General features: G+C 54.4%; 1 protein-coding gene across 3 annotated transcripts in view; it reads right to left on the reverse strand.

Annotated features, from left to right (window-relative positions):
• Positions 1–4,628: 4,628 nt before the first annotated feature.
• Positions 4,629–25,148, reverse strand: part of NTRK1 (neurotrophic receptor tyrosine kinase 1) — a 39,950-nt gene continuing 19,430 nt past the window's right edge. For 2 of the 3 annotated variants that reach the window (XM_073008267.1, XM_073008266.1), the window contains exons 2-16: positions 22,037–22,111; positions 21,666–21,737; positions 19,498–19,566; positions 18,030–18,175; positions 17,631–17,773; positions 14,374–14,506; positions 12,488–12,814; positions 11,843–11,898; positions 11,461–11,563; positions 10,807–10,953; positions 10,232–10,362; positions 9,872–10,044; positions 7,101–7,341; positions 6,323–6,481; positions 4,629–5,021 (exon numbers count right to left, since the gene is read on the reverse strand). In XM_073008267.1, the coding sequence (XP_072864368.1) occupies positions 4,836–5,021; positions 6,323–6,481; positions 7,101–7,341; positions 9,872–10,044; positions 10,232–10,362; positions 10,807–10,953; positions 11,461–11,563; positions 11,843–11,898; positions 12,488–12,814; positions 14,374–14,506; positions 17,631–17,773; positions 18,030–18,175; positions 19,498–19,566; positions 21,666–21,737; positions 22,037–22,111 (2,161 nt within the window). In that variant the 3' untranslated portion in view covers positions 4,629–4,835. Of the gene's footprint in view, positions 5,022–6,322; positions 6,482–7,100; positions 7,342–9,871; positions 10,045–10,231; positions 10,363–10,806; positions 10,954–11,460; positions 11,564–11,842; positions 11,899–12,068; positions 12,087–12,487; positions 12,815–14,373; positions 14,507–17,630; positions 17,774–18,029; positions 18,176–19,497; positions 19,567–21,665; positions 21,738–22,036; positions 22,112–25,148 lie in introns of all 3 variants that reach the window. The other variant, XM_007976705.3, reaches the window with a different exon arrangement.

A 25,148-nucleotide genomic window follows, 5' to 3' on the forward strand; every position in this document is an offset into this window, starting at 1 on the left:
CTCACTCCTGCCTCCCAGGCCACTCCTCTCCCAAACTGTGTCTCTGCCTGTCTTCCTTTCAGCAGACATTGGTAGCCCAGTGCCCACCCCAGGATATGGGTAAGGGGCTTTGTGAGAGTTTTCTGAGCCCCTCCCAACACCCCCGTGAGCCCCGTTATAAGACCAAGTGAGCCTGGAGACCTGGCGATCGATATTCCTCAAAGATGAAGACGCTAATAACTTTATCCCCTCTTGTCCTCCAACTCTCGCCTGCATTAGCTCTGACCACAGGCCCCAGGCAGCTGGGACCTGCCGTGGGCAGGCCTGGAGCTGAGTAACCCCTTCAGATCCAGGTGGGAAGCAGGAGGGTAGACTGTAAGGAAGGACTTCCTGGCACTCAGGAACGGGAAGCCACAGAGATAAGGGATACAAAGCTTTGGACGCATGTTTCCCGCTCCCAGGTCCATTCTCTTGGAGACCTGTCTCAGGGTCTATGAGGATTTGCGCCCTCAGAAGCACCCTTCAAGGGTACGAAGATCCCTGTCCAATCCCTCAGGGCTGCCCAGAGGCGGTGAGCTGAGAGAGAAATTCTCACTAGGGAAAATCAGGGAGTAGGAGAAGAGTAAATGAGGGACACGGGGCAGGGGAGGCTGGAGGCTTTTCCCGCATCAGGGCCTTCTGGATCAGTGCAGGGACCCGGAGCCCACAGGGTGTCGGAGGGAGGGAGAAGCCCCTTCCTCACCTCACACTCTCTGCAGCAGGGGACTGGCAAGACCCCTGCAGCTAGAGGGAGTGGTTGGGATCAGGGAGTAAGAGCTTCTCTTCGGCAAGCACTATCCCTTCAAAACATACAACCTGCCTCACCGCCCACATACCAGGGCTAGGGCCTGGGCTGGCAGGATAGAGAGGAGGAGGAAGAATAGGGAGGGAAGGAAGGAGGGGAAAGAGTGTTTTTACATAGCAGCTACTAAGGCCAGGCCCTACAGGGAAAGCTTTCCACATGAGACTTGTTTAAACCTCATAACAGTCCTTCGAGGTTATTGCTATTATTATCCTCATTTTGCAGAGGAGGAGACCAAAGTACAGAAAGGTTGAGTAACTTGCCCAGTGTCACACAGCTAGTAAATGGCACAATCAGATTCCAGAGTCTACAGGCTTAACCACCAGGAAACATAGCCCTTTAAGAAGTGGAAGGGGGCCCAATTCAGTGGGAGGTGGGCTCAAAAGCCTCTCCTCCCCAGGGCTGGACTAGAAGCAGGGCTCATGGAAAGCGCATGGCCTCTGAGGTTCTGCTTCTGTGGCTCTTGGGTTCCGTCCTGTATCTCAGGCTCTCTGCCTTCTTCTCTGTTCCCTGCACATGCAGGGCTGAGTCACTGCATGGGTCTGGGTTGCCTCTCCTCTCCGCCCCTCCTTGCCCCCGTGTGGGCTCCTCCTGCAGCTCTGGCCTGTCTTGTCTCTCTTTCCTGCCTCCAGATCTCCCTCCTGCCCACCACTCTAGAGCCACTGCTGCTCAAACTTTCCATCTTAGCACGGGAGTCCGTCAGCAATGGGGTGGGAGTGGAAGACAGAGAGAGACAGTCTGGGAGGGCACTGCTGTTTAGAGCAACGGGGCCACCTCACTCCCCAGCATCCCAGGGGTGCCTGAGTTGCCTGAGTCACCTGGCAGTTCAGTAAGCAGCGGGCTGAAAGTCTGGATTCCTGGGTCCTGGCTCCTACCAGAAGAATCCCCCTTCCCTACCCCTGCTGGGCAGCTTGTCCAATGCTGCTTCAGGAATTTGGCAAGACAGGCTCTCTCCAGCTGGTACTTAGAAAGGCCAGGGCCTCTGTCTGGAATTCTATCTAGGCTCTATCTTTGGCCTGGGGATCCAAGGGGGCACAGGCTGGGTCATTCTTCACCAGGGCTGTCCTAGCACTCTGCCTGTCCTTTTCCTGGAAGCCTGACAGATGCTCTGCTCTCCTGTCAGGAAACCAGCCCCTGTGGGAGCAGGGCAGGAAGGAGGCAGAGGCTCCTGAGGAAGGCTGAAGGGGTTGAGGGTGGCTTGCACCCCTGGGTTCTTTAGAGACCCCATCCCAGTGCTGGAGGCTCCTGGGGAGCCCGTCTGGTCTCTGCACCACTGAGTCTTTCCTTCTAGAGTAAATGCGGAGGAGCTGGCAGAGGCTTGCTTAGACGGGAGAGTTCCAGCTCCTTTCTTCAATGCTGGGTGTTCCTGAGGTGCCCACGACCCTTTCTGAGCCTCTGTCTTTCAACCAAGACAGCCCTCTCTGAAAAGGAAGGGGCCTGGGCCAGGTTGGGGGGAACCCAAATGTCCAATCTTTACAGCTTCAGGTTGTTGTCCTGGTCCCAGCCCCCAATGGGGTCCTTGGGGCCCCATTCCATCGATCCCCCAGCAGCAATCCATCTCAGCTGGTGCTCAGCCCCTGGGGTATGTCAGGGTGGGGGCCGCTAATGGACTTGGCACAGCCAGGAGGTAATTAACAGGGAGGGGGCAAGGGCCACAGCGGGGCGGAGGGGGGCACTGTTAATGACAGTGGAATCCAACAGCTATGAGTGATTGGGGAGGGGGGCTCTGTGTCTGTGTATGTGTGTGCATGTGTCTGTGTTTGCACATGTGTGTCTAGGCTGTGTGGGAGTAGGCCAGCTAGGACACAGATGTGCACTTCTGTGTCCATCAGTGAAGGGGAGAGAATGGGGTGCTTTCAGGGAAGGGAAATATGGGTACAAGCCCCCTCCTCACCAATCAAGACAAAGCCCCAGGGCCAGATCTACCTGAAGGGATTGGAGTGGCAGGCTCCAGCTCCTGCTCCCAGATCAATGAAAGATATCCAATTCCTTCTCCCTTGCCTGTCCAAACCTTATTCCCAGAATCCCTCACCTCACCTGCCCAGTTTTTCCAACAATACCTCTGGTTACGGTTTAAGAGCCTCTGATGTCCTCACGTCTGAGGCCTGATAACCTTGAAAATGGTTCACATGCCCTGGCAGCTGCCTGGTGCTACCTGACCTCCAAACCAGCTCTTTAGTGATGCCCCAATCCTGTTCTATATGGGGCGAACCTCAGGTCCCCTCCTGTCTCTACCCACAGAGCCTCGAAGTCTAGGTGTCCCATCCTCTCCTAGCCCCTGCAGAGAGGCTCAAAGGGCAGAGGTGAGGGGGCACGTGAGGTGGAAAGCCCCCTGGGGAGTCCATGATGTCCTCCTGGACTTCCTTCGATTGAGCCACTGCCCTACCTGTGTCTGTTTGCAGCATTGGTCTCACCCTCTGTCTCCATGAGTGTCCGGCTATGTCTGTGTGTCTGTCTCCATCTTTCTCTCTATCTGCATGTCTCAGTCTTTACATCTCCCTCTGCAGTCTCTCTCTATGTCGCCATGTCTGTACGTCCTGTCCCTGTCTCTCTCTGCACTGTCTCTCCCTTTGCATCCGTCCCTGGGCTCCCCTGTTGGATCTGATCCCTCAACTCTGCATCCCTCACCATGTTCCCAAGCCCTTTCCTCCCAATGGCTCCACCTGTTTTAAGTGCCCTCCCTCATAGGGGTGATGCGGCACCAGCCCCACCCATACCCAGCAGGAGAGGAAGGCCTGTGAACTTGGCCCTTGGGGGCCAACCACACACACACACACCCTAGTCCCCCCATCGATCAGCCTGCAGCCCTGGGTCAGTCCTCCATTAGCACTAACCAGCCTGGACAAGAGACAGACACACCACCGGGCTAGGCCTAGGGATGATAAGACACAGATTGAATCATGGGGCTGGGGGTGGGGTGGAACTGGCACCCAGGGACATGAGATAGCCATGTGATTAGCCCTGAGGAGCCATGGGAAGCTTGTGTTATTGCAGGAACTGGACAGGTGATTGGAAGTGATAGGGCTGAGGGTGGCGGGGAAGCTGTTCCTCCCTGGCTCTGGGTGGAATGCAAGCCTTTGGGTTAGGGAAGGTGGAGACAGGGCCCAGACGCCCTGACCTGATGGGGCCCAGTCTTAGTGCTGTTGACAGAGCCTCAGACCACTCAGTTAAGGCCAGTGGTGTTCCAAGAGACAGAGGAGAGGGGAGACCTCACCTACTCCCTTGGACAGAATGAGACAGGGAGATGGCTTTGTCCTTAGGAAATAGCCACTTTACATAGTCCCTGGCCTCCAGATGCTAATCAAAGCACCTAGAGCTAAGAAGAGTAACAGAGGGACAGGAATAAGGGGTCCTGCCTCCACCAATCCTTAGTCCAACTCCCTCCCTGTTCCTGTCACACACACACACGTTTCTCTCTCATCTGCTGCTCCGTGCTTGCTCTGTCCTGGACACACCAATACAAGAAAGATACCCCATCAATGCTCCCATCCTGTCTACCAGTACATCTAACTTCCGCCCCTTCCACTGTAGCACCAGCCTTCCTGAACATGAACTACAAAGATCGGCAGTTAGGCTCTCAAGGTCTGGGAAGTTTGACCAGAGGCTGCCTCAACAGCAGGTGAGCCAGGTGACCATGGGACTGGGATCCAACCTATAGTCAAAGGTGAGAGTGACAGGTCCATGGAGTAGGGGTAGGCAGCTGAGGGAAACCTCAGTGGGGAGGATCCCAGAGAGCTGTCCCCTTACCTGAATCCCAATGCCTCCCTCCTGGAACGACATCATCCCAAGAATTGGCAAGAGACACAACCAAGGGATAATAAATATAATTGCTATGACGGAACCTTGCCTAGAGAAGCAGGAACATCCTCTACTCCCAGCCCCCACCTGTCCCCTCCCGCATGCTGAGGGTGAGTTAGATGCTTTGAGATCACCCTGGGACTGCTGGGAGCTATGGGGGATGCTGAGGACAGGCCCCAGTATTCCGGCTAACCACTCCAGCCCCTGGGCCGGCCCCCTAGCCCAGGACGTCCAGGTAGACCGGAGGTGCCTGGGCCAGGGCTTGCAGCCGGGCGTGCACGTCCTTGATGCTGTGGCGTTGCTGGGGCTCCCGCTGCCAGCAGCCCCGCATGATGGCGTAGACCTCTGGTGGGCAGGCACGTGGCCGCTCCAACTCACGTCCCTGCGTGATGCAGTCGATTGCCTGGGGCCACCGGAGAGACAGAGGAGAAAGCACACTAGGCTGGGGGCAAGAGAGTGAGGCCACCCCAGTGCCCTCACTGAGGCTCCCAAGGCAGCTCATACCACTCATCTGGGCTTCTTAGCCACTAATAACCTGAATGGACACAGTGAACCCCAAGATTCATTTCTGCTCTGACACTGAGAAGTGAGAAGGATGAAGGCTTGACTCTGGGAAGCTTGGGCTGGGGTAGGATTGCTTCCAGAAAACTGGGATCAGATGCTAAGAAGACTTGCCAGGTGGGTTGAGGAAGGGGAGGGGCTGAGGTATTTATCAAATCCATCAGTTTAGTGTTGGGGGCTGAAAGGAGGAGGAGAAAGGCCCTCTGACTCTCAGTTCCAGAGAAAGAAAAGAAAATAGAGCAGAATTGCAGTTAAAGGCCTTGAAAAATAGCTGGCTTTCATTTTCAAGAAGAGGGCAATCCCCACTTCTTCTCTCTTCTGTGGATACCACTCTGTGGGACTAGCTCTCCCAAAAAGAAACTGCAGCAAGAAAGATCAAAGTTAGACTCTAGGAAGAACTGCTAAAGCAGTTAAGGATCCAAAGAAGGAGAAAGGGTGGCAGGGAGTGATTGGAGAAGGGGCCTGGAGCCTCTTTTCCCCTTCTTCCCCCCTCCCTATTAGAGGACTTGGGTTATGGGCGGCATTAATTCCATTTCTTCTCTCAGTGCTTGAGAAAATTAAAATCTATAACCCTCTTCCCCACCCCACCAGCCTCCAGGGAGCAGACTGCATTAGGAGGAGAAATGGAAACTGACAGCTGCGAGCCAAGGAGGGGGTGGGGGCAGCTGCTCTGGGAGACAGAACACCTGGGGCCTGCTCGGGCTGTGGCCAGCTAGGAGGGCAGGAGGAGGGGGTAGGACTGTCCTTCTGACAGTCTAACCTCCAGCCGTCCTGCTGCAGCGTTGGGCCTTCTTGTGCTGGGCTCCTCTTCCCGTGCTGGTCCCTTCCACTCTGATAATACCTGCTTAGGTCTACAAAATGCAGCTAGAGATGGGGGTCTGGGCTCCATGTACAAAGCACTTTGAGGTTCCCCCAGGGGCCAACTGGGCCTGGGCTTAGGACAGTAGGGTGAAGGCAAGAATAGGGGAGGAAGAGAAGAACAGAGCCGGGGTGGACGGAACACAGTGTCGGCATGGCGCTGGAAAGGGACCCCCAACAGGCTGTGGCGGAGGGGCGGAAGGGGAACCGAGTTCCCTGAAAAAGGGACCTGAAGGGGCATGGGAGGGGGAAGCCAGCAAAGGGCGACCATGGACCAGGGCTGACCTCAGTGTTGGAGAGCTGGTACCAGGGCTGTTTGCCGTAGGTGAAGATCTCCCAGAGCACCACGCCGAAGCTCCACACGTCACTCTCGGTGGTGAACTTGCGGTAGAGGATGCTCTCGGGCGGCATCCAGCGGATGGGCAGCATGGTGCGGCCTCCCACCTGCCGTGGGCGGGCGCTGCGTCAACTCCAGGGGCGCCTGGGACAGCCCATCAAGGCACAGCTCACCCCTGCCCCATCATTAAAAATAAATATGCCAGGCGCGGTGGCTCACGCCTGTAATCCCAACACTTTGGGAGGCTGAGGTCAAGAGATTGAGATCATCCTGGCCAACATGGTGAAACCCCATCTCTACTAAAAATACAAAAATTAGTTGGGCGTGATGGTGGGTGCCTGTAATCCCAGCTACTCGGGAGGCTGAGGCAGGAGCATCGCTTGAACCAGGGAGTCGGAGGTTGCGGTGAGCCGATTGTGCCACTGCACTCCAGCCTGGCGACAGAGTGAGACTTCGTCTCAACAAAAAAAATAAATTAAATAAATAAACAAACAGATGTGCCTCTCAGTGCTAAGAGGCAAAAACTGAAGGGTGCTGTTTCCGACCAGGATAGCCAAGGAGACAGAATCCCCACCAGTGGGGGCCGAGGAGGTAGGTTGAAAACTAGAGCCAGTGAATCTCAGACCCGTGCAGGCATCCTAGCAAGGGCAGGCTCTCAGTGGTCTTGGGATCCAGGGAGTCTACAGTTTGGAGTCAGGGAAGGCGTTGGGGACAAAGGACCCTTACACGGTAATAGTCGGTGCTGTAGATATCCCTGCTCATGCCGAAATCACCAATCTTGACCACCAGTCCTTGGCCCACCAGACAGTTGCGTGTGGCCAGGTCCCGGTGCACAAAATGCAGACCTGCCAGGTACACCATCCCCGCAGCGACCTGGCTAGCCACGGCCAGCAGCTGCCCCAGACCCAGGGGGCCTGGAGCCACATCCTCCCCACCAGCCAGCAGCTTGGCATCAGGCCCATGGGATCTGTGAACAAGAAAAGGAGTAGGGATAGGCTGGGAGGACAGAATCCCCAGGAGCCTGAGGAAGGTGATCCCCAGCAGCCAGGTGTGATGGGAGAGGAGACTGGGGGCCTAGTAGTGGAGGATTGAGAGAACAGTAGAGGCAGCTGTCCAGAGGAGCCGGATGGAGGAGCAGAACAGGCGTGCCCACCTCCAGGGCTTCCACCAGAGACAGCTCACGGTTCCCACATCCATGCCTTCCTCTCTGGCAGCTCCTTGAATTCCAGATGCCCACTGGCCCCTACATCCCTTGCCATAGGCACGTCAGACTCAGCCCTTGCCAATTGCAGCTCAGTGTCTTTCCCTGAGCTTGACCCTGCCTCAGGGAAGGGACCCTCCCCACCCAGGCAGACCCTGAAACCAGGGAGACCTTGATTGTCCTGTCTCTCTCCCCTTTGCCCTCAGTGACCAGCCATTCCTACAGGGTCTTCCTTCCTTTTGAAGGTGTCCAGGATGCCTGCCTTCTCCCCACAGTGAACACTTGGGTCAGTCCTAGTCACTCATCTGTATTCCCCAATGTTCCTTCTCCTGAACCTTTGCCTGAATCGATCACTTTGCCAAGAATGCCCTTTCCTACTAACCAATCTTCTCCTCATTCATTTAGTTGAGGCATTTGTTAAACATTTCCAACGTGCCAAGCACTGGGGCTACAGCGCAGAGTATGATGCAGATAAGCAGGTCATGGCAGTGCAGTGTGAGGGGCACCTAGCAGGCACGGTTGGGAATGGAAAAAGCCAGGGAAGGCTTCCTAGAGGAATGGACACCTAAACTGAAACTCAGCTCCTGAAGCCATTTGAAGGGGGCTGAGGCAGGGAGGGGTAGAGTCTGTGTGTCTGTCTCCATCTTTCTATGGAGGGAGGGAGGCCCAGTGCTCCAGGCAGAGGGAACTGGAAGTACAAAGGCTTGGAGGGGAGAAGGAACAGATGGTCCCTCCTAGGGGAAGTCTTCCAGACTCATCTCTGAGCATTAATGATTCCCTCCATTGATTCCCCCAGTGTTCCATCCAGCAGTTAGAGCCTCATCTCCCACAGCCTGGGCCCCAGATGGTGGTATCTCCCTAGCCTGTGTCCTCAAGACCAGCACTGAGCCTATGCCATGTCTGGGAGCAAAGAGAGAGGCTCCTCCCTGGCCTTCTCGGGCTCCTCTCTGCCGATCCTCCTCCACACTCAACCTTGGGTCTGGCCTCGCCTCCTGCTCCACACCCTGCATGGGCTCCCTCCTGGTCCACACGATAAGCCCAAGACTCAGGGGTCTCTCCTAGCTGAGTCCTGCCACCTGACTGCATGAATGACCCATCACTCCCAAGGGAATGTTTGGGGACCAGATCATGACCATCAGCTGGACAACCACACAGCGCTTGCTCATCCAGAACCACAGCCCTCCACTGTCCCTCTTACTGGTGAGGAAAGTGAGGGGAAAGCTACTCGGCAAAGAAGGCTCAGCTCATAAGTGGCAGCTGATTCCAAACCCTGGTCTTCTCCCTGCCTTGCAAACACTGCCCCATCCTCCCAGGGGCAATCTCATCAGAAGATGACCAAGGGACTAGACCGAGGGAACACGTGACCATCACATCAGGGGTTGAGAGTAGGGGCTCTGCCTGGGGTCACATCACCCCTGGGCCATTCACTACCTGTGTACCCTTGGGCAAGTCACCGAACCTCTCTAAGCCTTATCTGTGAAACAGGCACATTTCTCGAAGTTATTAAAATTAGCACAAATAGATAAACATATCAGAGTTGTTCTGTCCGAAGTCAAATAAATGAATTTTTTGTAACTTGCTTCAAGTATAGATTGCAATATATGCTTGGAGGCCATAAAGAATAAATACATATTTATATTATTGTACAAGATATATATGTCCCAGCACATAAAATCATAATAAGAACGAATCGTAGAGTCAGGTGCAGTGGTGTGCACCTGTAGTCCCAGCTACTGGGGAGGCCAAGGTGGGACAACTGCTTGAGCCCAGGAGTTTGAGGCTGCAGTGAGCTATTATTACACCACCACGGCACTCCAGCCTAGGCAACAGAGCAAGACCCCATCTCTAAAACAATAACGCTAATAAATACATTAAAATACAATAATAATAAATTATAAAGTATATAACATAGCACCTGGAACATAGAAGGTGCCTGATAAATGTTCATTACTGTTGTTATTGTCGTTGTCTGAATTGCTACCCTTAGAGGCCTGGCCTTTGTGTGCCACACACAAATGCACATACATCCTCTGCAAAGCCCACCCACCCCAATATTTTAGCTCACGGCCTTTGCCATCGCAACGTCCCTGACTACTGACACTTGTCCTTTGCAAGAGTCGCCCCTACATTCACACGTCTGTCTCCTCTACCATCTCAGAGCTCCTTGGGGATGGGAATGTGCCTCCTGATCTTTCTTGGTGTCTCCCCTTGGTTTGAAAGACAAGCAGGGATGTCTATAGGGAAGGGATGATGGGGCCCAGAGGCAGGGGCCAGCGCTGAGGCCAGGTGCTGGTACCGGAGGAAGCGGTTGAGGTCCCCATGCCGCATATACTCAAAGACCATGAGCAGGGGGCGGCCCTCAGTGCAGACGCCGAAGAAGCGCACAATGTGCTGGTGCTGCAGCATGGTGAGCAGCTCAGCCTCGCGCTGGAAGTCCTGCCGAGCACTCTCCGACACCTCCTTCAGTGCCTGGATGGAAGGGGCAGGCACAGGGCTGAGTGGGGGCCCAGCCCTCACTGCTGTTCATCCAGGGCAGCCCGCTCACCCCAGCCTCCAGCCATCTCAGCCCTCTGCATCTTCCCCCAATCTGTCCTGATGTGATGGAGCTCCTGGGGGTGGGACCCAGTCCAGCAGTGCCCCCTGGGCAGGGTCTCACCTTGACAGCCACCAGCATCTTGTCCTGCTCAGGCAGAAGGTTGTGGCACTCAGCAAGGAAGACCTTCCCAAAGGCGCCCTCCCCCAGCTCCCACTTGAGCACGATGTCCCGGCGCTTGATGTGGTGAACACCTGAGGGGGCTTGCAGGGTCAGACGGGAACCCCAATCTTGGGAGGGCTGGGGTTGTAGGGGAGGACTGTTTTGGCAGGGCTGTGTGCTGCACAAGGCTGCCCAGACAAGGGGCTGCATGGGGGCTAAAATTCAACCTGTGCCCCTTCACCAAGCCCCAGGTCATAGTATGGGGCTGCATCTGCCCAGACAGGACAAGGTGTGAGGAGCTAGCTGTGACTCCGGGCAGGGGCTGCAGCTAAGAGCCGGGCTGGACTCAGCCTGAGAATAGGCTTATGGCTGGAATAGGGCTGGGGAGGGGTGGGAGAAAGGGAGGGATCGTTCAGGCCTCGGTGGGTAAGGGCGATGGCCTAGGGGCTTCTACACACACAGACACACACACACACACACATACACATACACACACACACACTCGCCCCTGCCCTTGACCCAGCATAGCCCCTCACAGGCATCACTGAAGTATTGCGGGTTCTCGATGATGTGGCCTTGGAGTCCAGAGCCTTTGCCCTCGGTGGGGGACAGGGAGCTGCCACCCAATGTCATGAAATGCAGGGACATGGCCAGCCCGTCCTCTGGAGCCAGGACAGCCGGGCCTAGGGAGGAGACACAGCCACATGGAGGGGTTTGCCCACATCTTGGCCCTGCCTACCCTTGCCTGCAGGATGCCTGGTCATCCCCACCTTGTAACTTGCAGGGGAGAGACTGAGGAGCTAGGGAGCGAGACAGCAGGCACGGGGAAGACAGCACCACCGCCTCTCCCTGTGCTGGCTTCTGTCCCACCCGTGGCCCCATGGGCACCAAAGAACTCCCCCGCCCCACAGAGCCCAGACCTCCCAGACCCACTTAGTGCTTGACTACAATCCAGCCACCAATTAGCAGCTGCCGCCTCTGAAACTACCTCAGCACCAGCCCGACACACACTCACACACACACTCACACAAGCCTCACAGCCAGGCCTTCATTTATACCCCAAACACACTCACACGCTCTAGAACTCCCATGTGCACAGCCCCCCAGACAGAGACAGAGTCAAGAAGAGCCAGTAGGAAACAAAGCCAGGAGAACAGACAGACAGACAGCCCTCTGCAGCCTCGACTCACGGTTGATCCCAAACTTGTTTCTCCTTCCACATTTGTTGAGCACAAGGAGCAGCATAGAAAGGAAGAGGCAGGCAAAGACAGCCAGGCCCACAGCCACCGAGACCTGGTGGGAGGCAGGGGTGGTTAGATCCAGGGGTTTCTTCTGCACTCTCAGAGCCGCCCGTAGCAAGCCATTTTTTCATCCTGCATGGGAGCCCAGAACCAGGCGTCCAGACCTGCCTCATCCTCCCCTGGGGACCCCTGCAGTGGCTGTGAGGGTGGCAGTCAGAGCTCAGGCCAGATGGTAGTGACCTCCCTGCTCTGACCAGAAATGACGTGCAGATGAGCCTCTACCCAGCCTCCCGGTCCCAGAGTCTGCACAAGCTTCTACTTCCTATCTCACCCCAAAAGGTGTTTCATCCTTCTTCTCCACCGGGTCTCCAGATGTGCTGTTAGTATCTGTGGGGACACAAGGCAGGAAGGGTGAGCCTTGGTGCACACTGTCGCCTCCGGTAACCCCCCAACCCTGGCCCCAGCTGGCCTCTCAGGGATCAGGTCAGCTGTACCCTTTGCCCTAGCCTCGGGTCCAGAGACCAGGCAGAACCTACCCTCCACCTTGGGCTACTTACCCACTGGCGAGAAGGAGACTGCAGCAGGAGGGAGGAGAGAAAGCAGTCAGAGGGAGAAGGAAAACAGTGAGTCCCCTACCTATTCTGGGACTCATTCCTTCATGGGGTGAGGGGGGATGGAGGTGGGCTGCTGGGCCTCAAGGGAGAAAATGCATGTGACCCTTTTCCAGCTGGGCCATGATGCCCTGGTGCATGGCTGTCTCCTCAGCCAGCCTACAAGGATGGAATAGCTCAGGAGTTCAGGAGTCCTGGCTTGGGGAGAGGGTAAGGAGGCCAGAACAGCTGGACACCAGGACTCCAGACTCCTTTCTGTCCCGAACCAGGCACTCCAATTTCTGGGGTAAGGGCTATAGCAGGAAGTTGGCTGTAACCCAGGTGGAGCCCAGAAGTGGGAGCAGGGTTCAGGATAGCCCTCGCACCAGGGATGGGGTCCTCGGGGTTGAACTCGAAAGGGTTGTCCATGAAGGCAGCCATGATGGAGGCGGAGGCCTGGCCCAAGGGGTTGGCAGCCAGCAGCGTGTAGTTGCCGTTGTTGACGTGGGTGGGCTGGTTGAGGCGCAGACACCCATGCCGCACAGTCTCATTGGCCGCCGGCTCCAGGAACTCGGTGAAGATGAAGCTGGTCTCATTGAGCACGGAGCCATTGAAGAGCCAGCGCAGAGATGGTGCCGGCTGCCCATCCACAGAGAAGGGGATGCACCAGTGGTGCATTTCCACCGCCGTGTGCAGCTGCACACTGGCCGGGACTGTGGGCCAGAAAGAGCAACAGCAGGAGGTCAGGGCGCAGCTGGAGGAAGCCCAGCACACACCCGACAAGTCCAGGGGCAAAGCAAGTAGAACCCGAAATCAAAGGGCAGGCCTGGGAGAAACAGGTCAGCAGGCCCTAGGAAATTCACCAAGGAGAGACGTTTTGAAGAAAGTTGACAATACATGTTAAATAAATCAGGCAGCAGGCATATAAAATGCAGAGGCTTAAAGCCTGTAAGTGGTGGGCCATAAATAAGTCATAGCCCCACAGAAGTGGGGTACCAGCTTATGACAATTAAACATGGAGTCTTTGGTGTAAAGAATCTAGAAAAAGTCAGTGTAACCAAGCTGAAGAAGATGGGTCAGGGGGCCTAACAATCAAACAAGCTAAAAATATACACAGTTAAATTTGGGGGAAAAGCCAGGCACAGTGACTTGCTCCTGTAATCCCAGCTACTCAGGGTGCCGAGGTGGAAGGATCGCTTCAGGCCAGGAGTTCAAGGCTGCAGTGAGTTATGATCCCAAAGCATTCCAGCCTGGGCAACAGGCTGAGACCCCATCTCTTCAAACACACACACACAGACACACACATACACACAGACACGCACTTTTTGAAAAAGGTATGGGTTTGAAATAGACCCAATCTGGTAACAGCAAAAGCCCCTCAATGATAGAAAAAAAGTATATGTATGCATAAATAAATACATACATATATATAATATAGCATTTATACACAGGAATACTATTTAGCAATGAATTGTGTGAGCTACATACAGTGACTCCCATTAACATGAATGAATCTTATAAATATAATGTTGAGAGAAAGAAACCGGATACCAAATAATACACGCAGTATGATTCCATTTATATAATGTACAAGAACAGGCAAAACTAAATGATACCGATAGGAAAGCATATTTGAGAAAAATTATTTTTAAAAGCAAGGAAATGGTTGTCCTGACAAAAGTCAACATGAGATGGGAGAGTGCGATGGGATTGCGAATAGGGAGAGGTGTTGGGTGGCGGGGGCGGGGGCCTTCCGTGGTGCTGGTAAGAGTAGTTATTGTTTAAAGTATATACATTGTTTGCACATTTCTATGTACATTTCACAATAAAAGAAGAAAACTGATGTAAAGTAGAAAATTTAAGGTAATTTGTTGGCTGACCTAGAGAAATTAGGCAGTGAGCCTAAAGAGGAACTCAGGAGGACAATTTCCTCTTTTGAAACTAGGATGCGGGAAGAAGGACCCGATGAGGGACGGGCGTGAAAAAATACTTCGGAGCAGTGGGAACAGCCGGGCATCTGGTGTTGAGGGCCTCAGGTAGCAAGGCTTGGGCAGGGGGCCAGAAAGAAATCCATCTCTGTCCCTCTGGCCTTGACGAGCCCCCAGGACTTCCCCCGAAGGATCAGGTTTTCATGGGAATCTGGAAACAGCTGGGAGGGAGCAGCTGTGGAGACACACATCCCACCCTTTCCTCCAGCCCCCACCCTACACCCTCTTTTGAGGGAAGAAGAGATGAGTAGGGGCTGGGTGCAGGGGCTGCCACTGAGACTCACAGGAGACGTTGACCTGAACAGAGACCTCTGCCCGGCCTACATCATTCTCTGCCCAGCACGTCACGTTCTTCCTGTTGAGGTCACTGGTGACATTGGCCAGGGTCAGCCCCAGGGACGGCAGAGCCCCAGATTTCTAGATCAGGAAAGAGAGGTGGAAATCAGAAGGAGCTTTAGCCAGCTCGGGGCTGGGGCTGATGTCTTTGGAAAGCCCCTCTGACTCCAGATGGATAGGAAAGGAGGGCTGGGAGGGAAGAGGAGGGAGAAAGGGGTCGGAGAGAATGTAGCAGAGAATGTCCTTCCTCCTTTAGGTTTGTTCATTGACTATCTCCTGGATCACATTTTTTTTAATTTTATGTTTTATTTTTGTAGCGACGGTGTCTAACTGTTCTGCCCAGGCTGGTCTTGAACAGGGCCTCAAGTGATCCTCCCACCCCGGCCTCCCAAAGTGCTGGGATTACAGGCGTGAGCCACTGCACCCCGCCTGGATCACGTATTTAATTATGTGAAAAATCTAAAATATAACCAATAACCTCAAAATAGGCACAAAATATCCCAAACTGAAACTAAGACCAGCCATCTGAGCAGCTAAATGGATGTCATGCATCCCAAGTACCAAATCTGTACACCGCGCATTGGAGACCCCACTAGGACCTCACCACCTATTCATTCCTGTTTTACACACAGTTCTAACAAACGGAGTCTCAGCCCAAGGAAGATCAGAAACAAAGAGATGGTGCGAATAGCACAGCAGCAGTTAGAAACAACAGCAGCAGCGTCGCCTCCTGCAGCAGATCGAGGACCATGGGTGAGGTTAGACAGGCAAAGTGACTTGATTCTGAATCATCGTCAGGATTGAATCAGATCGCGTTTCTCTTCCTAGGAAACTGTGGATTTGTCATGTGTAAGTTACATGATCTTACAACAATTCTTCGCCTTGCTGAACCATGGGGTTTTTTTGTTTGTTTTGTAAGCTGAAGAGGTGGACAAATTATCTTCTGACACTTTAGAAAATGATTTTCACAAAATGATGAAAATAATGAAGTGGTGGATAAATCTCATTTATCTGAAAACTTCATAAATGTGGAATCCTCTGACCACATGCCAGAGGAGGTATGGTTTCCCCAGGCTTCCAGTGGAATACGTGAGTTCAAAGGCTCCAGTAGAGTTTCCAGCCTTTTGTGTAAGCTTTGGGTTCCAGCCACCTTGAGGGGAAGCCCTGCCTTGCCCTCTGCTTCCCTTGGCTGTCCCATCCCCTCCACTTACTATGAGGCCAATAACTCTTCCTCTTGAGATGCTCTGCCACCCTTATCCTCCTAACTGAGGGAGAGCAGCCTCTCTTCCCTCCATTTAACCCAGTTAGGGTGCAATTATTTTTTAAGAGATAGGGTCTCGCTTTGTTGCCCAGGCTGATCTCAAACTCCTGGTCTCAAGTGATTCTCCCTCCTTGGCCTCCCAAAGTGCTGGGATTACAGGTATGGGCCACTGTGCCCAGTAGGGAGTGACTTTTGTATAGATAGTTTCTAGAAAACACAGATGGTAGCAAACATGTAAGACTCCCAAAGAGAAAGCAAATCCTAGAATCGCCCCAAACAGAGAGTTGATCTAAGGTCTCTCCATGCAGGGGCATGGCCTCTGCCTGGTCCCCTTTCTTTTACTCACTCTAGGCAGCTTTGCTGTCTGGAGGGAGAGGATCCGCTCAGTGGCTAGTGGTCCCTCCACCACGTCTGAAGTCTCCTGCTCAGCGCCCAATAGCTCCTTCCTCAACATGGTTCCAGGGGCCTCCAGCAATTCTGGGGTTGACTCTCCCACCAAAGTGAAGGCTCCCCAACTAAACACCACACTCCCAGCCCCCTTGGCACACATTCCTGGTCCCTTCATATCTACTCCTCCGCCCAGGTGAGCCAGCTTTTTGGGTGGGCACAGCCCATTGTCAGCTGCTGTCGACCTCGTCAGCAAGGCCAACTGAGTTCCCTGTTGCTACTCTCATCTGCCCATCGCCAGCCTAAGGACAAAGGGTAAGGCCTGGGAAGGTGTCCAAAGACATGTCTGGATAACAGAGATAGAGGCCAGAGAACGCCCAGGGGCAGGCAGGACATCAGAAGGCCATCATGTCCACCTTCTCAGCTTACAGATAAGAAAACCAAAGTGCAGGCAGATTAAGGGATTTTTCTGAAAGTCACTCCCAGAATTAATTAGTGAGAGAGCTGGAGCCAGACCTATGCCTCCCTTACTAATGCGTTCATCACATGCCCAAGAGGATGCTCCTTTCAGAATCTCCAGAAAAAAAGACCACGAGGCCCCCAGGAACTCATCCCAGATGCAGTAAAACTGATATTGTGCCTCCTCCCTGGGTCCCAGTTTCATTATATAGAAAAGTGATCGGCCAAGCACAGTGGCTCATGCCTGTAATCCCAGCACTTTAGGAGGCAGAGGCAGGTGGATCACGAGGTCAGGAGTTTGAGACCAGTGTGGCCAACGTAGTGAAACCCTGTCTCTCCTAAAAATACAAAAATTAGCTGGGGGTGGTAGTGCATGCCTGTACTCCCAGCTACTCCGGAGGCTGAGGCAGGAGAATCACAGAATCACTTGAACCCGAGAGGCGGAGGTTGCAGTGAGTCAAGATCGCGCCACTGCACTGCGCTCCAGCTTGGGCAACAGAGCAAGACTCCATCTCAAAAAAAAAAGAGAGAGGGAGAGGGAGAGAGAGGGAGAGAGGGAGGGAGGAGAGAGAGAGAGAGACAGAGAGACAGAGAGAGAAAGAAAGAGAGAGAAAGAAAGAGAGAGAGAGAGAGAAAGAAAGAAAGAAAGAAAGAAAGAAAGAAAGAAAGAGAGAAAGAGAGAGAGAAAGAGAGAAAGAAAGAAAGAGAGAGAAAGAGAGAAAGAAAGAAGGAAGGAAAGAAAGAAAAGGGATGTATGGGAGAGATGGTCTGTTGGGTTCCTCTCAGCTCCAACATGTAAGATTTCTGTGACCCTCTCCCTTGCAGCCAACACCATGTTCCCAGAAAGGGGTCCTGAGGCTTCAAGTGTAGCCTGGGGTCCCTGCTGGGTCAGTGCCCAACCGGAGGGTGTGCATGCCCTGGGCTGCCCCACAGCATAGGCCTGAGCCCTGTAGGTCTAAAGCATCTCTGTCCATCCCTCAGCCTCAGTGTGCTCCTTATTTGTTGTCTCTTTCCTCCACAGTGTGTCTCTCTTTCCCCGTCTTTGTCCCCTGTGCTCTGCCTGGACCTCTTGGAGGCTGCGGGCGAAGGGCTTCTCACCATCACTGTGGCTGACTGCTCCAGCTCCGTGAGGATCCAGCCGGCCTGTTCCAGGCCCCGCCCCTCCACCTGGCACCACAGCAGCACATCGTCCCCTACATCCACGGAGGCGTTGGGCACCTGGACCTTCAGCATGGGCACACCTAGCCACCCAGGATGCCCGAGGGCCAAGGGGTGTTAGAGCTGGGAGTGGCCCCAGAATTCTACTGCAGGGTTACTCCTTCCCCCACCCTCCTCAGTGACCCGGAGCCCAGGCAATGTCACCCCAGGCAGTATCCCCCAGCCTTTGCCAATGCCCATTCCCCAGGCCTTTTCAGTGCTTGCTCAGTGCCCTCTCCCCCAGGCAGGTGGGTCTCTTTCCCCAGCCCCCTTACACCATCTCCCTCACCCAGCACCTACCACAGCTGGCATTGGGCATATGGGCCAGGGGCCCTTGCCTGTGACACTGCAGCTTCTGTTCATGCACTCCGCCCAGTCCCTCCTCCTCCCAGCGCTGTAGCCAGCGCAGGGCACAGGAACAGTGCAGAGGGTTCCCCGACAGGACCCTGGTGGGCATGGGGGATACCAAGTGAGTCAAGGAAGGGGCCTGAGGGATCACGGGGATAAGAGAGAGCAGTCAGTTAGGCAGCAAGGAGGACGGTCTACAGGTGAAAGGGAGGACACAGAGGTCTTTCCATCTGACTCCAGTAACAGGATGTTATTCAAAGAAATAGGCCGTTGGGAGGCCAAGGCAGGTGGATCATGAGGTCAGGAGATCAACACCATCCTGGCTAACACGGTGAAATCCCGTCTCTACTAAAAATACAAAAAATTAGCCAGGACCACGTGGTGGCGGGCACCTGTAGTCCCAGCTACTCGGGAAACTGAGGCAGGAGAATGGCGTTAACCCAGGAGGCGGAGCTTGCAGTGAGCTGAGATTGCGCCACTGCACTCCAGCCTGGATGACAAAGCAAGACTCCGTCTCAAAAAAAGAAAGGAAAGAAAGAAAGCAAGGGGGGGGGGGGGAGGAAAGAGAGAGAGAGAGAGAAAGAAGGAAAGAAGAAAGAAAGAAAGAAAGAAAGAAAGAAAGAAAGAAAGAAAGAAAGAAAGAAAGAAAGAAAGAAAGAAAGAAAGAAGGAAGGAAGGAAGGAAGGAAGGAAGGAAGGAAGGAAGGAAGGAAGGAAGGAAGGAAGGAAGGAAGGAAGGAAGGAAGGAAGGAGAGAGAAAAGAAATAGGCCAGGCGCAGTGAGTCACACCTGTTATCCTGGCACTTTGGGAGGCTGAGGCGGAAGATAGCTTGAGCCCAGGAGTTCAAGATCAGCCTGGGCAACATGGCAAAACCCCAACTCCACAAAAAGAAAAAATAATGTAAAAATGAAAGAAATTGAATGCAGAAAGTGGAAGACAAGACAGTTCATGGCTGAGGGATGCATGGGGCTCCCTCACCCCAGGCTCCCCAGGATGAGAAACCAGGCAAGGGCTCTCAGTATGGTGACAAGGAGGGAAGGGCACAGCCTCCCAGAGTGACCCAGAGGCCTTAGGTGCCCACCAGGTACACATGGACCCCTGCTGCCTCACTCACCCCTGTGCAGGGTGCCCTGGGAATGTTGTCAGATGTGCCGTGGACACACAGTGGGCCTGTGATCTGCTCAGCCAGGCCCAGCACACACACAGTCATCCAGGCCAGCTCCCCAGCGCAGTAGCCCCCTTAATGGGTGGTCCTGCAGCCCCTGCTTTGATGGGGGTTTCACTGGCATGCACATAGTCCCCAAAGAGACCCCCCAGCAGTGCCACACAGACACAGTGACCCAATGCCATCCCACAGATCCAAGTGCACGCAGGCACACACACACTTGGTGCTCTTGTCCCTGGAAGTGCCCCCACTCACAGTTCCTGTAAGGAGAGGCCCTGCACAGTTTTCCAGGAGAGAGACTCCAGAGCATTGAAGGAGAGATTCCTACGGGCGTGGAGACACAGCAAGACAGACCCCTTGAGTGACCCGACCTCACTCTGACCCAGAGTGAGGGAGGGGAGGAGCCGAGAAAGAAGTTGACATCTGGCTCCCCCTCCCCAGTCTAGGCAGCCAGAACAAGCCCTTGAAGGCAGTGTGTGTGGATGGATGGGGGGGCGTGGTGGAGGGCTTTTTGAGTCCCACTCCTTTCCCTGGGACAACAAGGGTTAACCCTACTTAGCCCCCTCTCCAGACCCCAGGGAGGGGGATCTGAGGGAACAGCCGCTCCTCCCTCCCCCACTGCTTTGGCCCCAGCTGGCAAAGTGCTGAGGCCACAGCTGGGGGAAGGGCTCCATCTGTGCTCCCCTCCCCACAGAGCCCAGGATGGGGCCAGAGGAAGAGGGGGAGGATTGAGGTTGCCACACTCCCTTGACCCTACCTGACCACAAGGAACTCAACGCACTTCCTCAGTTCCCCTCCACCTCCGCCTTCCAGGCCCTCTTCAGTGACTAAAAGGTCAAGCAGGAAAGGACCCACACCCCCAGCCCCCTCGTTGTAGGGATGGAAAAAGTGAGCCCAGCAGGGGCCTGGCCACACAGGAAAATGATGTAGGAGCCCCAGTGCCCTGTGCCCTTTGCCAGGCTGCTGCTGCTGGGACCCTCTGCCTCTGAGGGGCCTATCCTGACCCCTCTCTTTTCCTAGTCAACCTAGAATTTGTGGTGGCTGGGTTGGAGAGGTACCACCACATAGGGGCCAAAGACACAACCCACTCTAGAGCCAGATAGAGCGGGTGTAAGTTCTATCCTGCCACTTACAACTATGTGACCTCAGTCCAGAAACTCAACCTCTCTGATTCTCAGAATTCTCATCTATGAAATGGGGACAAGAACACTCTCTCTCTCACCAGGTTGATTGTGAAGATTCATTGACATAAGTACCGTGAAGTGTCATTGAACACGTTTTTAACTGAAGCCCCGGTGCATAGATGGTGATACGACATCACTTTATTTTGCCTTGTTAAATTGCTGGACGCAGCAGAGTGTAGAGGACCCCGCATAACTCCATGAATGTCAGCCCCACCATCCTTCCCATCTCTCCGCCTGTTCATGTTGGGGGACAGGGGAGCTGAACTCCCGCCCTCAGAAGGCCAGGGAGGGGCTGCCAGGGACTCTGATGGTCTCTCCTGCCCATCCCATGACCCTCTGTGTCCTACAGCAGGGGTCCTCAATTCTCAGGCCACAGATGGGTAAATAGTGCCACTGTTCTCCAGCCTGAGCAACAGAGGGAGACCCTGACTCTTAAAAAATAAATTAAAGAAAAAGAGAGGGACAGCGAGGAAGAGGGGCTATAAACAGGGTAAATATGTGGTCTGTTAGGAACCGGGCCACATGGCGTGAGGTGAGCAGCGGTGAGTGAGCATTACCGCCTGAGCTCCGCCTCCTGTCACATCAACAGCAGTATTAGATTCTGTGAACTACTGCGCATGCGAGGGATCTAGGTTGTGCGCTCCTTTTGAGAATCCAACTAATGCCTCATAATCTGAGGTGGAACAGTTTCATCCTGAAATCATCCTCCCCTCCCGCACCATCTGTGGTAAAATTGTCTTCCATGAAACCAGTCTCTGGTGCCAAAAAAGTTGAGGTCCGCTGCTCTACAGGAGGGATAGCTATGACTCCCGAGAATGAGGAGGGTGACAAGTGGCAGACCTAACACCCCAGCTCCCAGGATGTCCTAGGAGCCAAGTCAATGCGTCCCTGGGAAATGGAGTCCCAGCCAGAACACAGGAGTCCTGCTCCTGACGCTTGCTCCCTTTGCACTGGTGTGTATCTGAGCCTTGGGAAGAAAGATGGGGCAGGCACCTTTGAGAAGTATCCTTGCAGCATGGACCATGGAAGTGAGATGGCAAGGAGGACCTCTAGCTGGCGGGGGCAAGAGCATGCCATCCCTGAGGGAGATGGGAGGAAGCCCCAGGAGAATGGGTGAGGTGACTTCCCTGACCAGGCTTGGGTGTCTCACAATCATTCCCCGGGGAGAGCCAAGCCCATTAGCAGCCCAAGTCTGGGTGTCCTCCCCAATCCCCACTGCCCAGCACTGGCCACACTCACAGGCGACTGAGCCGAGGAGTGAAATGGAAGGCATCTGGCGCCACGAAACGGAGACCACTCTTCACGATGGTGCTGGGGAGGGGTGCAGGAGGATCAGTCCCCAGGTCTCAGCTACTCTGGGCCCCTGGCCCTCCCTGCCCATCCCAGCCTCCCAGTCCCCTGTGCTGAACTCCTACCCCTCCTCAGGCCCCTCATTGCTTCCTCAACTACCCTAGACCCCTCAAAGCCCTGAGCTTCCTGACCTCTCCCAGTCCCTCAGTCCTCAGCCTCTCAGGTCCTCCCAGGCCCTCAGACCCTTGAGCCCTCCCTGACCTTCTGGTCTCCCCCAGGCCCACGCTGAGCTCCACACCCACAGTCCCCATTTTCCTCACAGGTTTCTCAGCTCCCCCAGGCCCCTCAGGTCACGGAGCTCCAGATGCTGCAGATGCTGCTGGTTCTCGATGTAGCTGTGGGGAGAGGGGATGGGAGTCACAGGGCTCAGGCCCACACTTGAGTTCCCATGCCGACCCACCTGCTCCCTCACAAGACACAGGCACATGCCACATGCACATCACAGCCACACGCATATGCACCTGTTCAGACCTGCATACACACTTACATGGCATGCACACACGAATGCATACATATGCACATGAACATGTGTGCATGAACACACAAGCGCACACATGTATGGATCCCCAGACACTCACACATATGCACACTTTCACATACCTCTTGCACACATGCACACACCCAGGTATGCACATGCACACACGCAGAGGCATAAGCATCTGCACAGATGACGCCATGCACATGCACATGTGCCTTCAGGAAGAGGCTCATACATGGACACACAGAAACAAAGCTCACACCCACCTCTCACGTGCACACACACAAGTCCATTCTCACATTGTTGTTCTGCTTTTATATCAGGCATGCCTGGCACACGCTCACCAATGGGAGGTTATACTGAAACACTTGCTACCACAAAGGGTCAAGGCTCATCCCTGCCACTACCCCACCCAGCACAGACAAAGCCTGTGCTCATGCAAATGTATGTTCCCAAACGTGCCCACCCAAGGGCCACTGCCCGGGCTCACCTGTACTACACAAACACACACACACATATACACACACAAACATCTCTGCACCCCCATAGCCTCTGGCCCCTCTCCACACCCAAGCAGCAACCCCTACTCCACCGAAACCTCCCCTACCACCTTTTCAGCAGATCAAGCAAGAGGCTTAGAGGCTATCAGTCAGGGACCCCAAGGAGGGACCCAGGAAAGAGGAGAGGAGCAATGAGAGGGTGCAGTCAAAATGTTGGGAAGGGGAGAAGAGGCACAGACTGGCTGACTTACACAACGAGAGACAGCAAGAGAGAGAGAGAGGGAGAGAGAGAGAGAGAGAGAGAGGGAGAGAGAGAGAGAAAGATGGAAAGGTTCAATGAGGAGGGTGGGGGCAGAAGGGCAGAAAAACAAAGAGAGAGTGAAACAGAGACACTGAAAGAGAAACTGACAGGAAGACACTGTCAGAGAGATAGTGACAAGTAAGAAGGAAGACAGATAAGGGAAGGGAGACAGCGAGACAGATAGATAAGGACAGATAGCTACAGAAAGCAAGACAGACAAGAACGAAAGAAGAATGAGTAGGCATTCAGGTCTAGGGGACGGCTGATGCCCTGGGCCCTGCCTGACTGCTGGATCTGACGTACCAGGGAGTTCCTGAGAACTCAGCTGCCCTGCAGTGACATGTTAGTGTGCCCCCCCACCCCACAAAACACATGCCAGGGGCCCCTGACTCACTGCCGGTTCTCAGAACTCTCCCCCTCTACCCTCTAACTTTCCCTACCTTATAGGAACCAGGACCAGCCTAAGTGACCCCTCCCTTCCTCCTTTCCTCCCTTTCCAGCCTTGGCCCCACCAGGACAGCCAGGATCAGATCCTAAGTTTCCCTGTGGACTTAGTGGAGACCTAGAAAGTAACCTCCACTGACTACAAGGGAGGCCAGGTGCCTGTTCTACCCATCCCCCAGCCCCTGCCCAGAAGGTTTCAAACTGTAGGGACCCAGGGAGGGAGTGAGAATGCGGTGGGCTGGCAGGGTGTGTGTGAGCTGTCAGGCCAGCGTGCTCAAAGCTGCCTCATTCGTTTGGATTCATAATCAATCTGTCTATTCGAGTCCATTATCTCCTCGTTAGCTCTGCGGGTGAGGGAGGAGGGAGGCGCTGTGCAGGCAGTGAGGAGGGGGTGTCAGGCTGCAACCCCACCCAGGGGGACATCTCAGCTTGCCACCCTGCATGCCTCCTAGTCCCCAGTCCTGGCCTGTCCACTTCCCCTACCACTCCATCCCTACCCTGCTGGACCCACTTGGGACTTGGAAGGAGTTGGGAAATGCGAGCCCTGATGGCAAGCACTCGGGAGTCTGGACCCCAGTTTGAAGGCCCAGGGTGATGAGAGAACTGGACTAAGACTGGCAGCCTGTCTCTCATGCCCCCTCCCATCATGCAGAGACATAGGCCCAGACCAAGACAAGGCCATCTCCTCTACTCCTGGTCTCCCTGGAGCTATTAGAGAGATTGAGTACCTTCCCGTTGATTACCATAAGATACACGAGTAACTCAGTGCCAATTATTGCAAGCTGCTCAAGTAACTTCCAGACATTGATGATCCTCACCTTGATACCTTCCAGCCCATCACTGCATGGGGCCAGGGTTCCTTGTCCACCCTGTAAACCCCAGGCCACAGGAGGAGGATTTTCTCGCAGTTCCTCCCCTCTTCTAGATGTCTTGCTGGCCATGATAGCCATATGTAATATTCAAGTATTTTCCAGCCATCACCATGTGATGCCTGAGTACCTCCAGGCCAGTCATCACTGCATACTCCCATAGGTTTCATCAGCTGCTAAAAAGTACTTCAGTATTTTGTAACCAATTCCTGCAGAATGTCAGAGTCCTGCAGAATGCTGAAGATTCCTCCCAGCTTTGTGTACCAAAGGGAGGAGGGTTTCTCAGCAAGGGCCCTGACTCCCCGCCCCGGGTTGGAGAGGGAGATGGGAGTGGAGAGAGAAAATCCAGGAGGGGGTCCCATTTCCCAGATCCAAATCAAGGGGTTCTGGGGAAAGGAATGGTAAAAATGGAAAGAGGAGAGCTCACCCACCCAGCTCCTTACCACCTCCCACCAATGTCAGCCAGCTCAATCCCCAATTCCAGGAGAAAAGCTGGGGTTGCCTCCTCATAACAAGGAAGTGGGTGGGGGCTGGCTTGCCCCTAGAAAAGGGAAAAGGTAGTAAGGGTGTCAAACTGGGAACTTCTCTGCTGGTAACCACCTTTCTCTGTTGGACAGAGCAGGAGCCTCTGACTGAGTTCCAGAAAGCAGCTTCTAGACGGCTAGGCTCTCTCAGACCTGGTCCCCGGAGATACTCCCCTCGATCTCCCTGAAGCCGGCGGCCCAGCTGCCCTGAACACTAGGGGACATCCAGGCAGTGACCGTAAAGGTTGCTAGGGCA

Source organism: Chlorocebus sabaeus, chromosome 20, assembly GCF_047675955.1.
Source record: "Chlorocebus sabaeus isolate Y175 chromosome 20, mChlSab1.0.hap1, whole genome shotgun sequence".
NCBI classification, from domain to species: domain Eukaryota; kingdom Metazoa; phylum Chordata; class Mammalia; order Primates; family Cercopithecidae; genus Chlorocebus; species Chlorocebus sabaeus.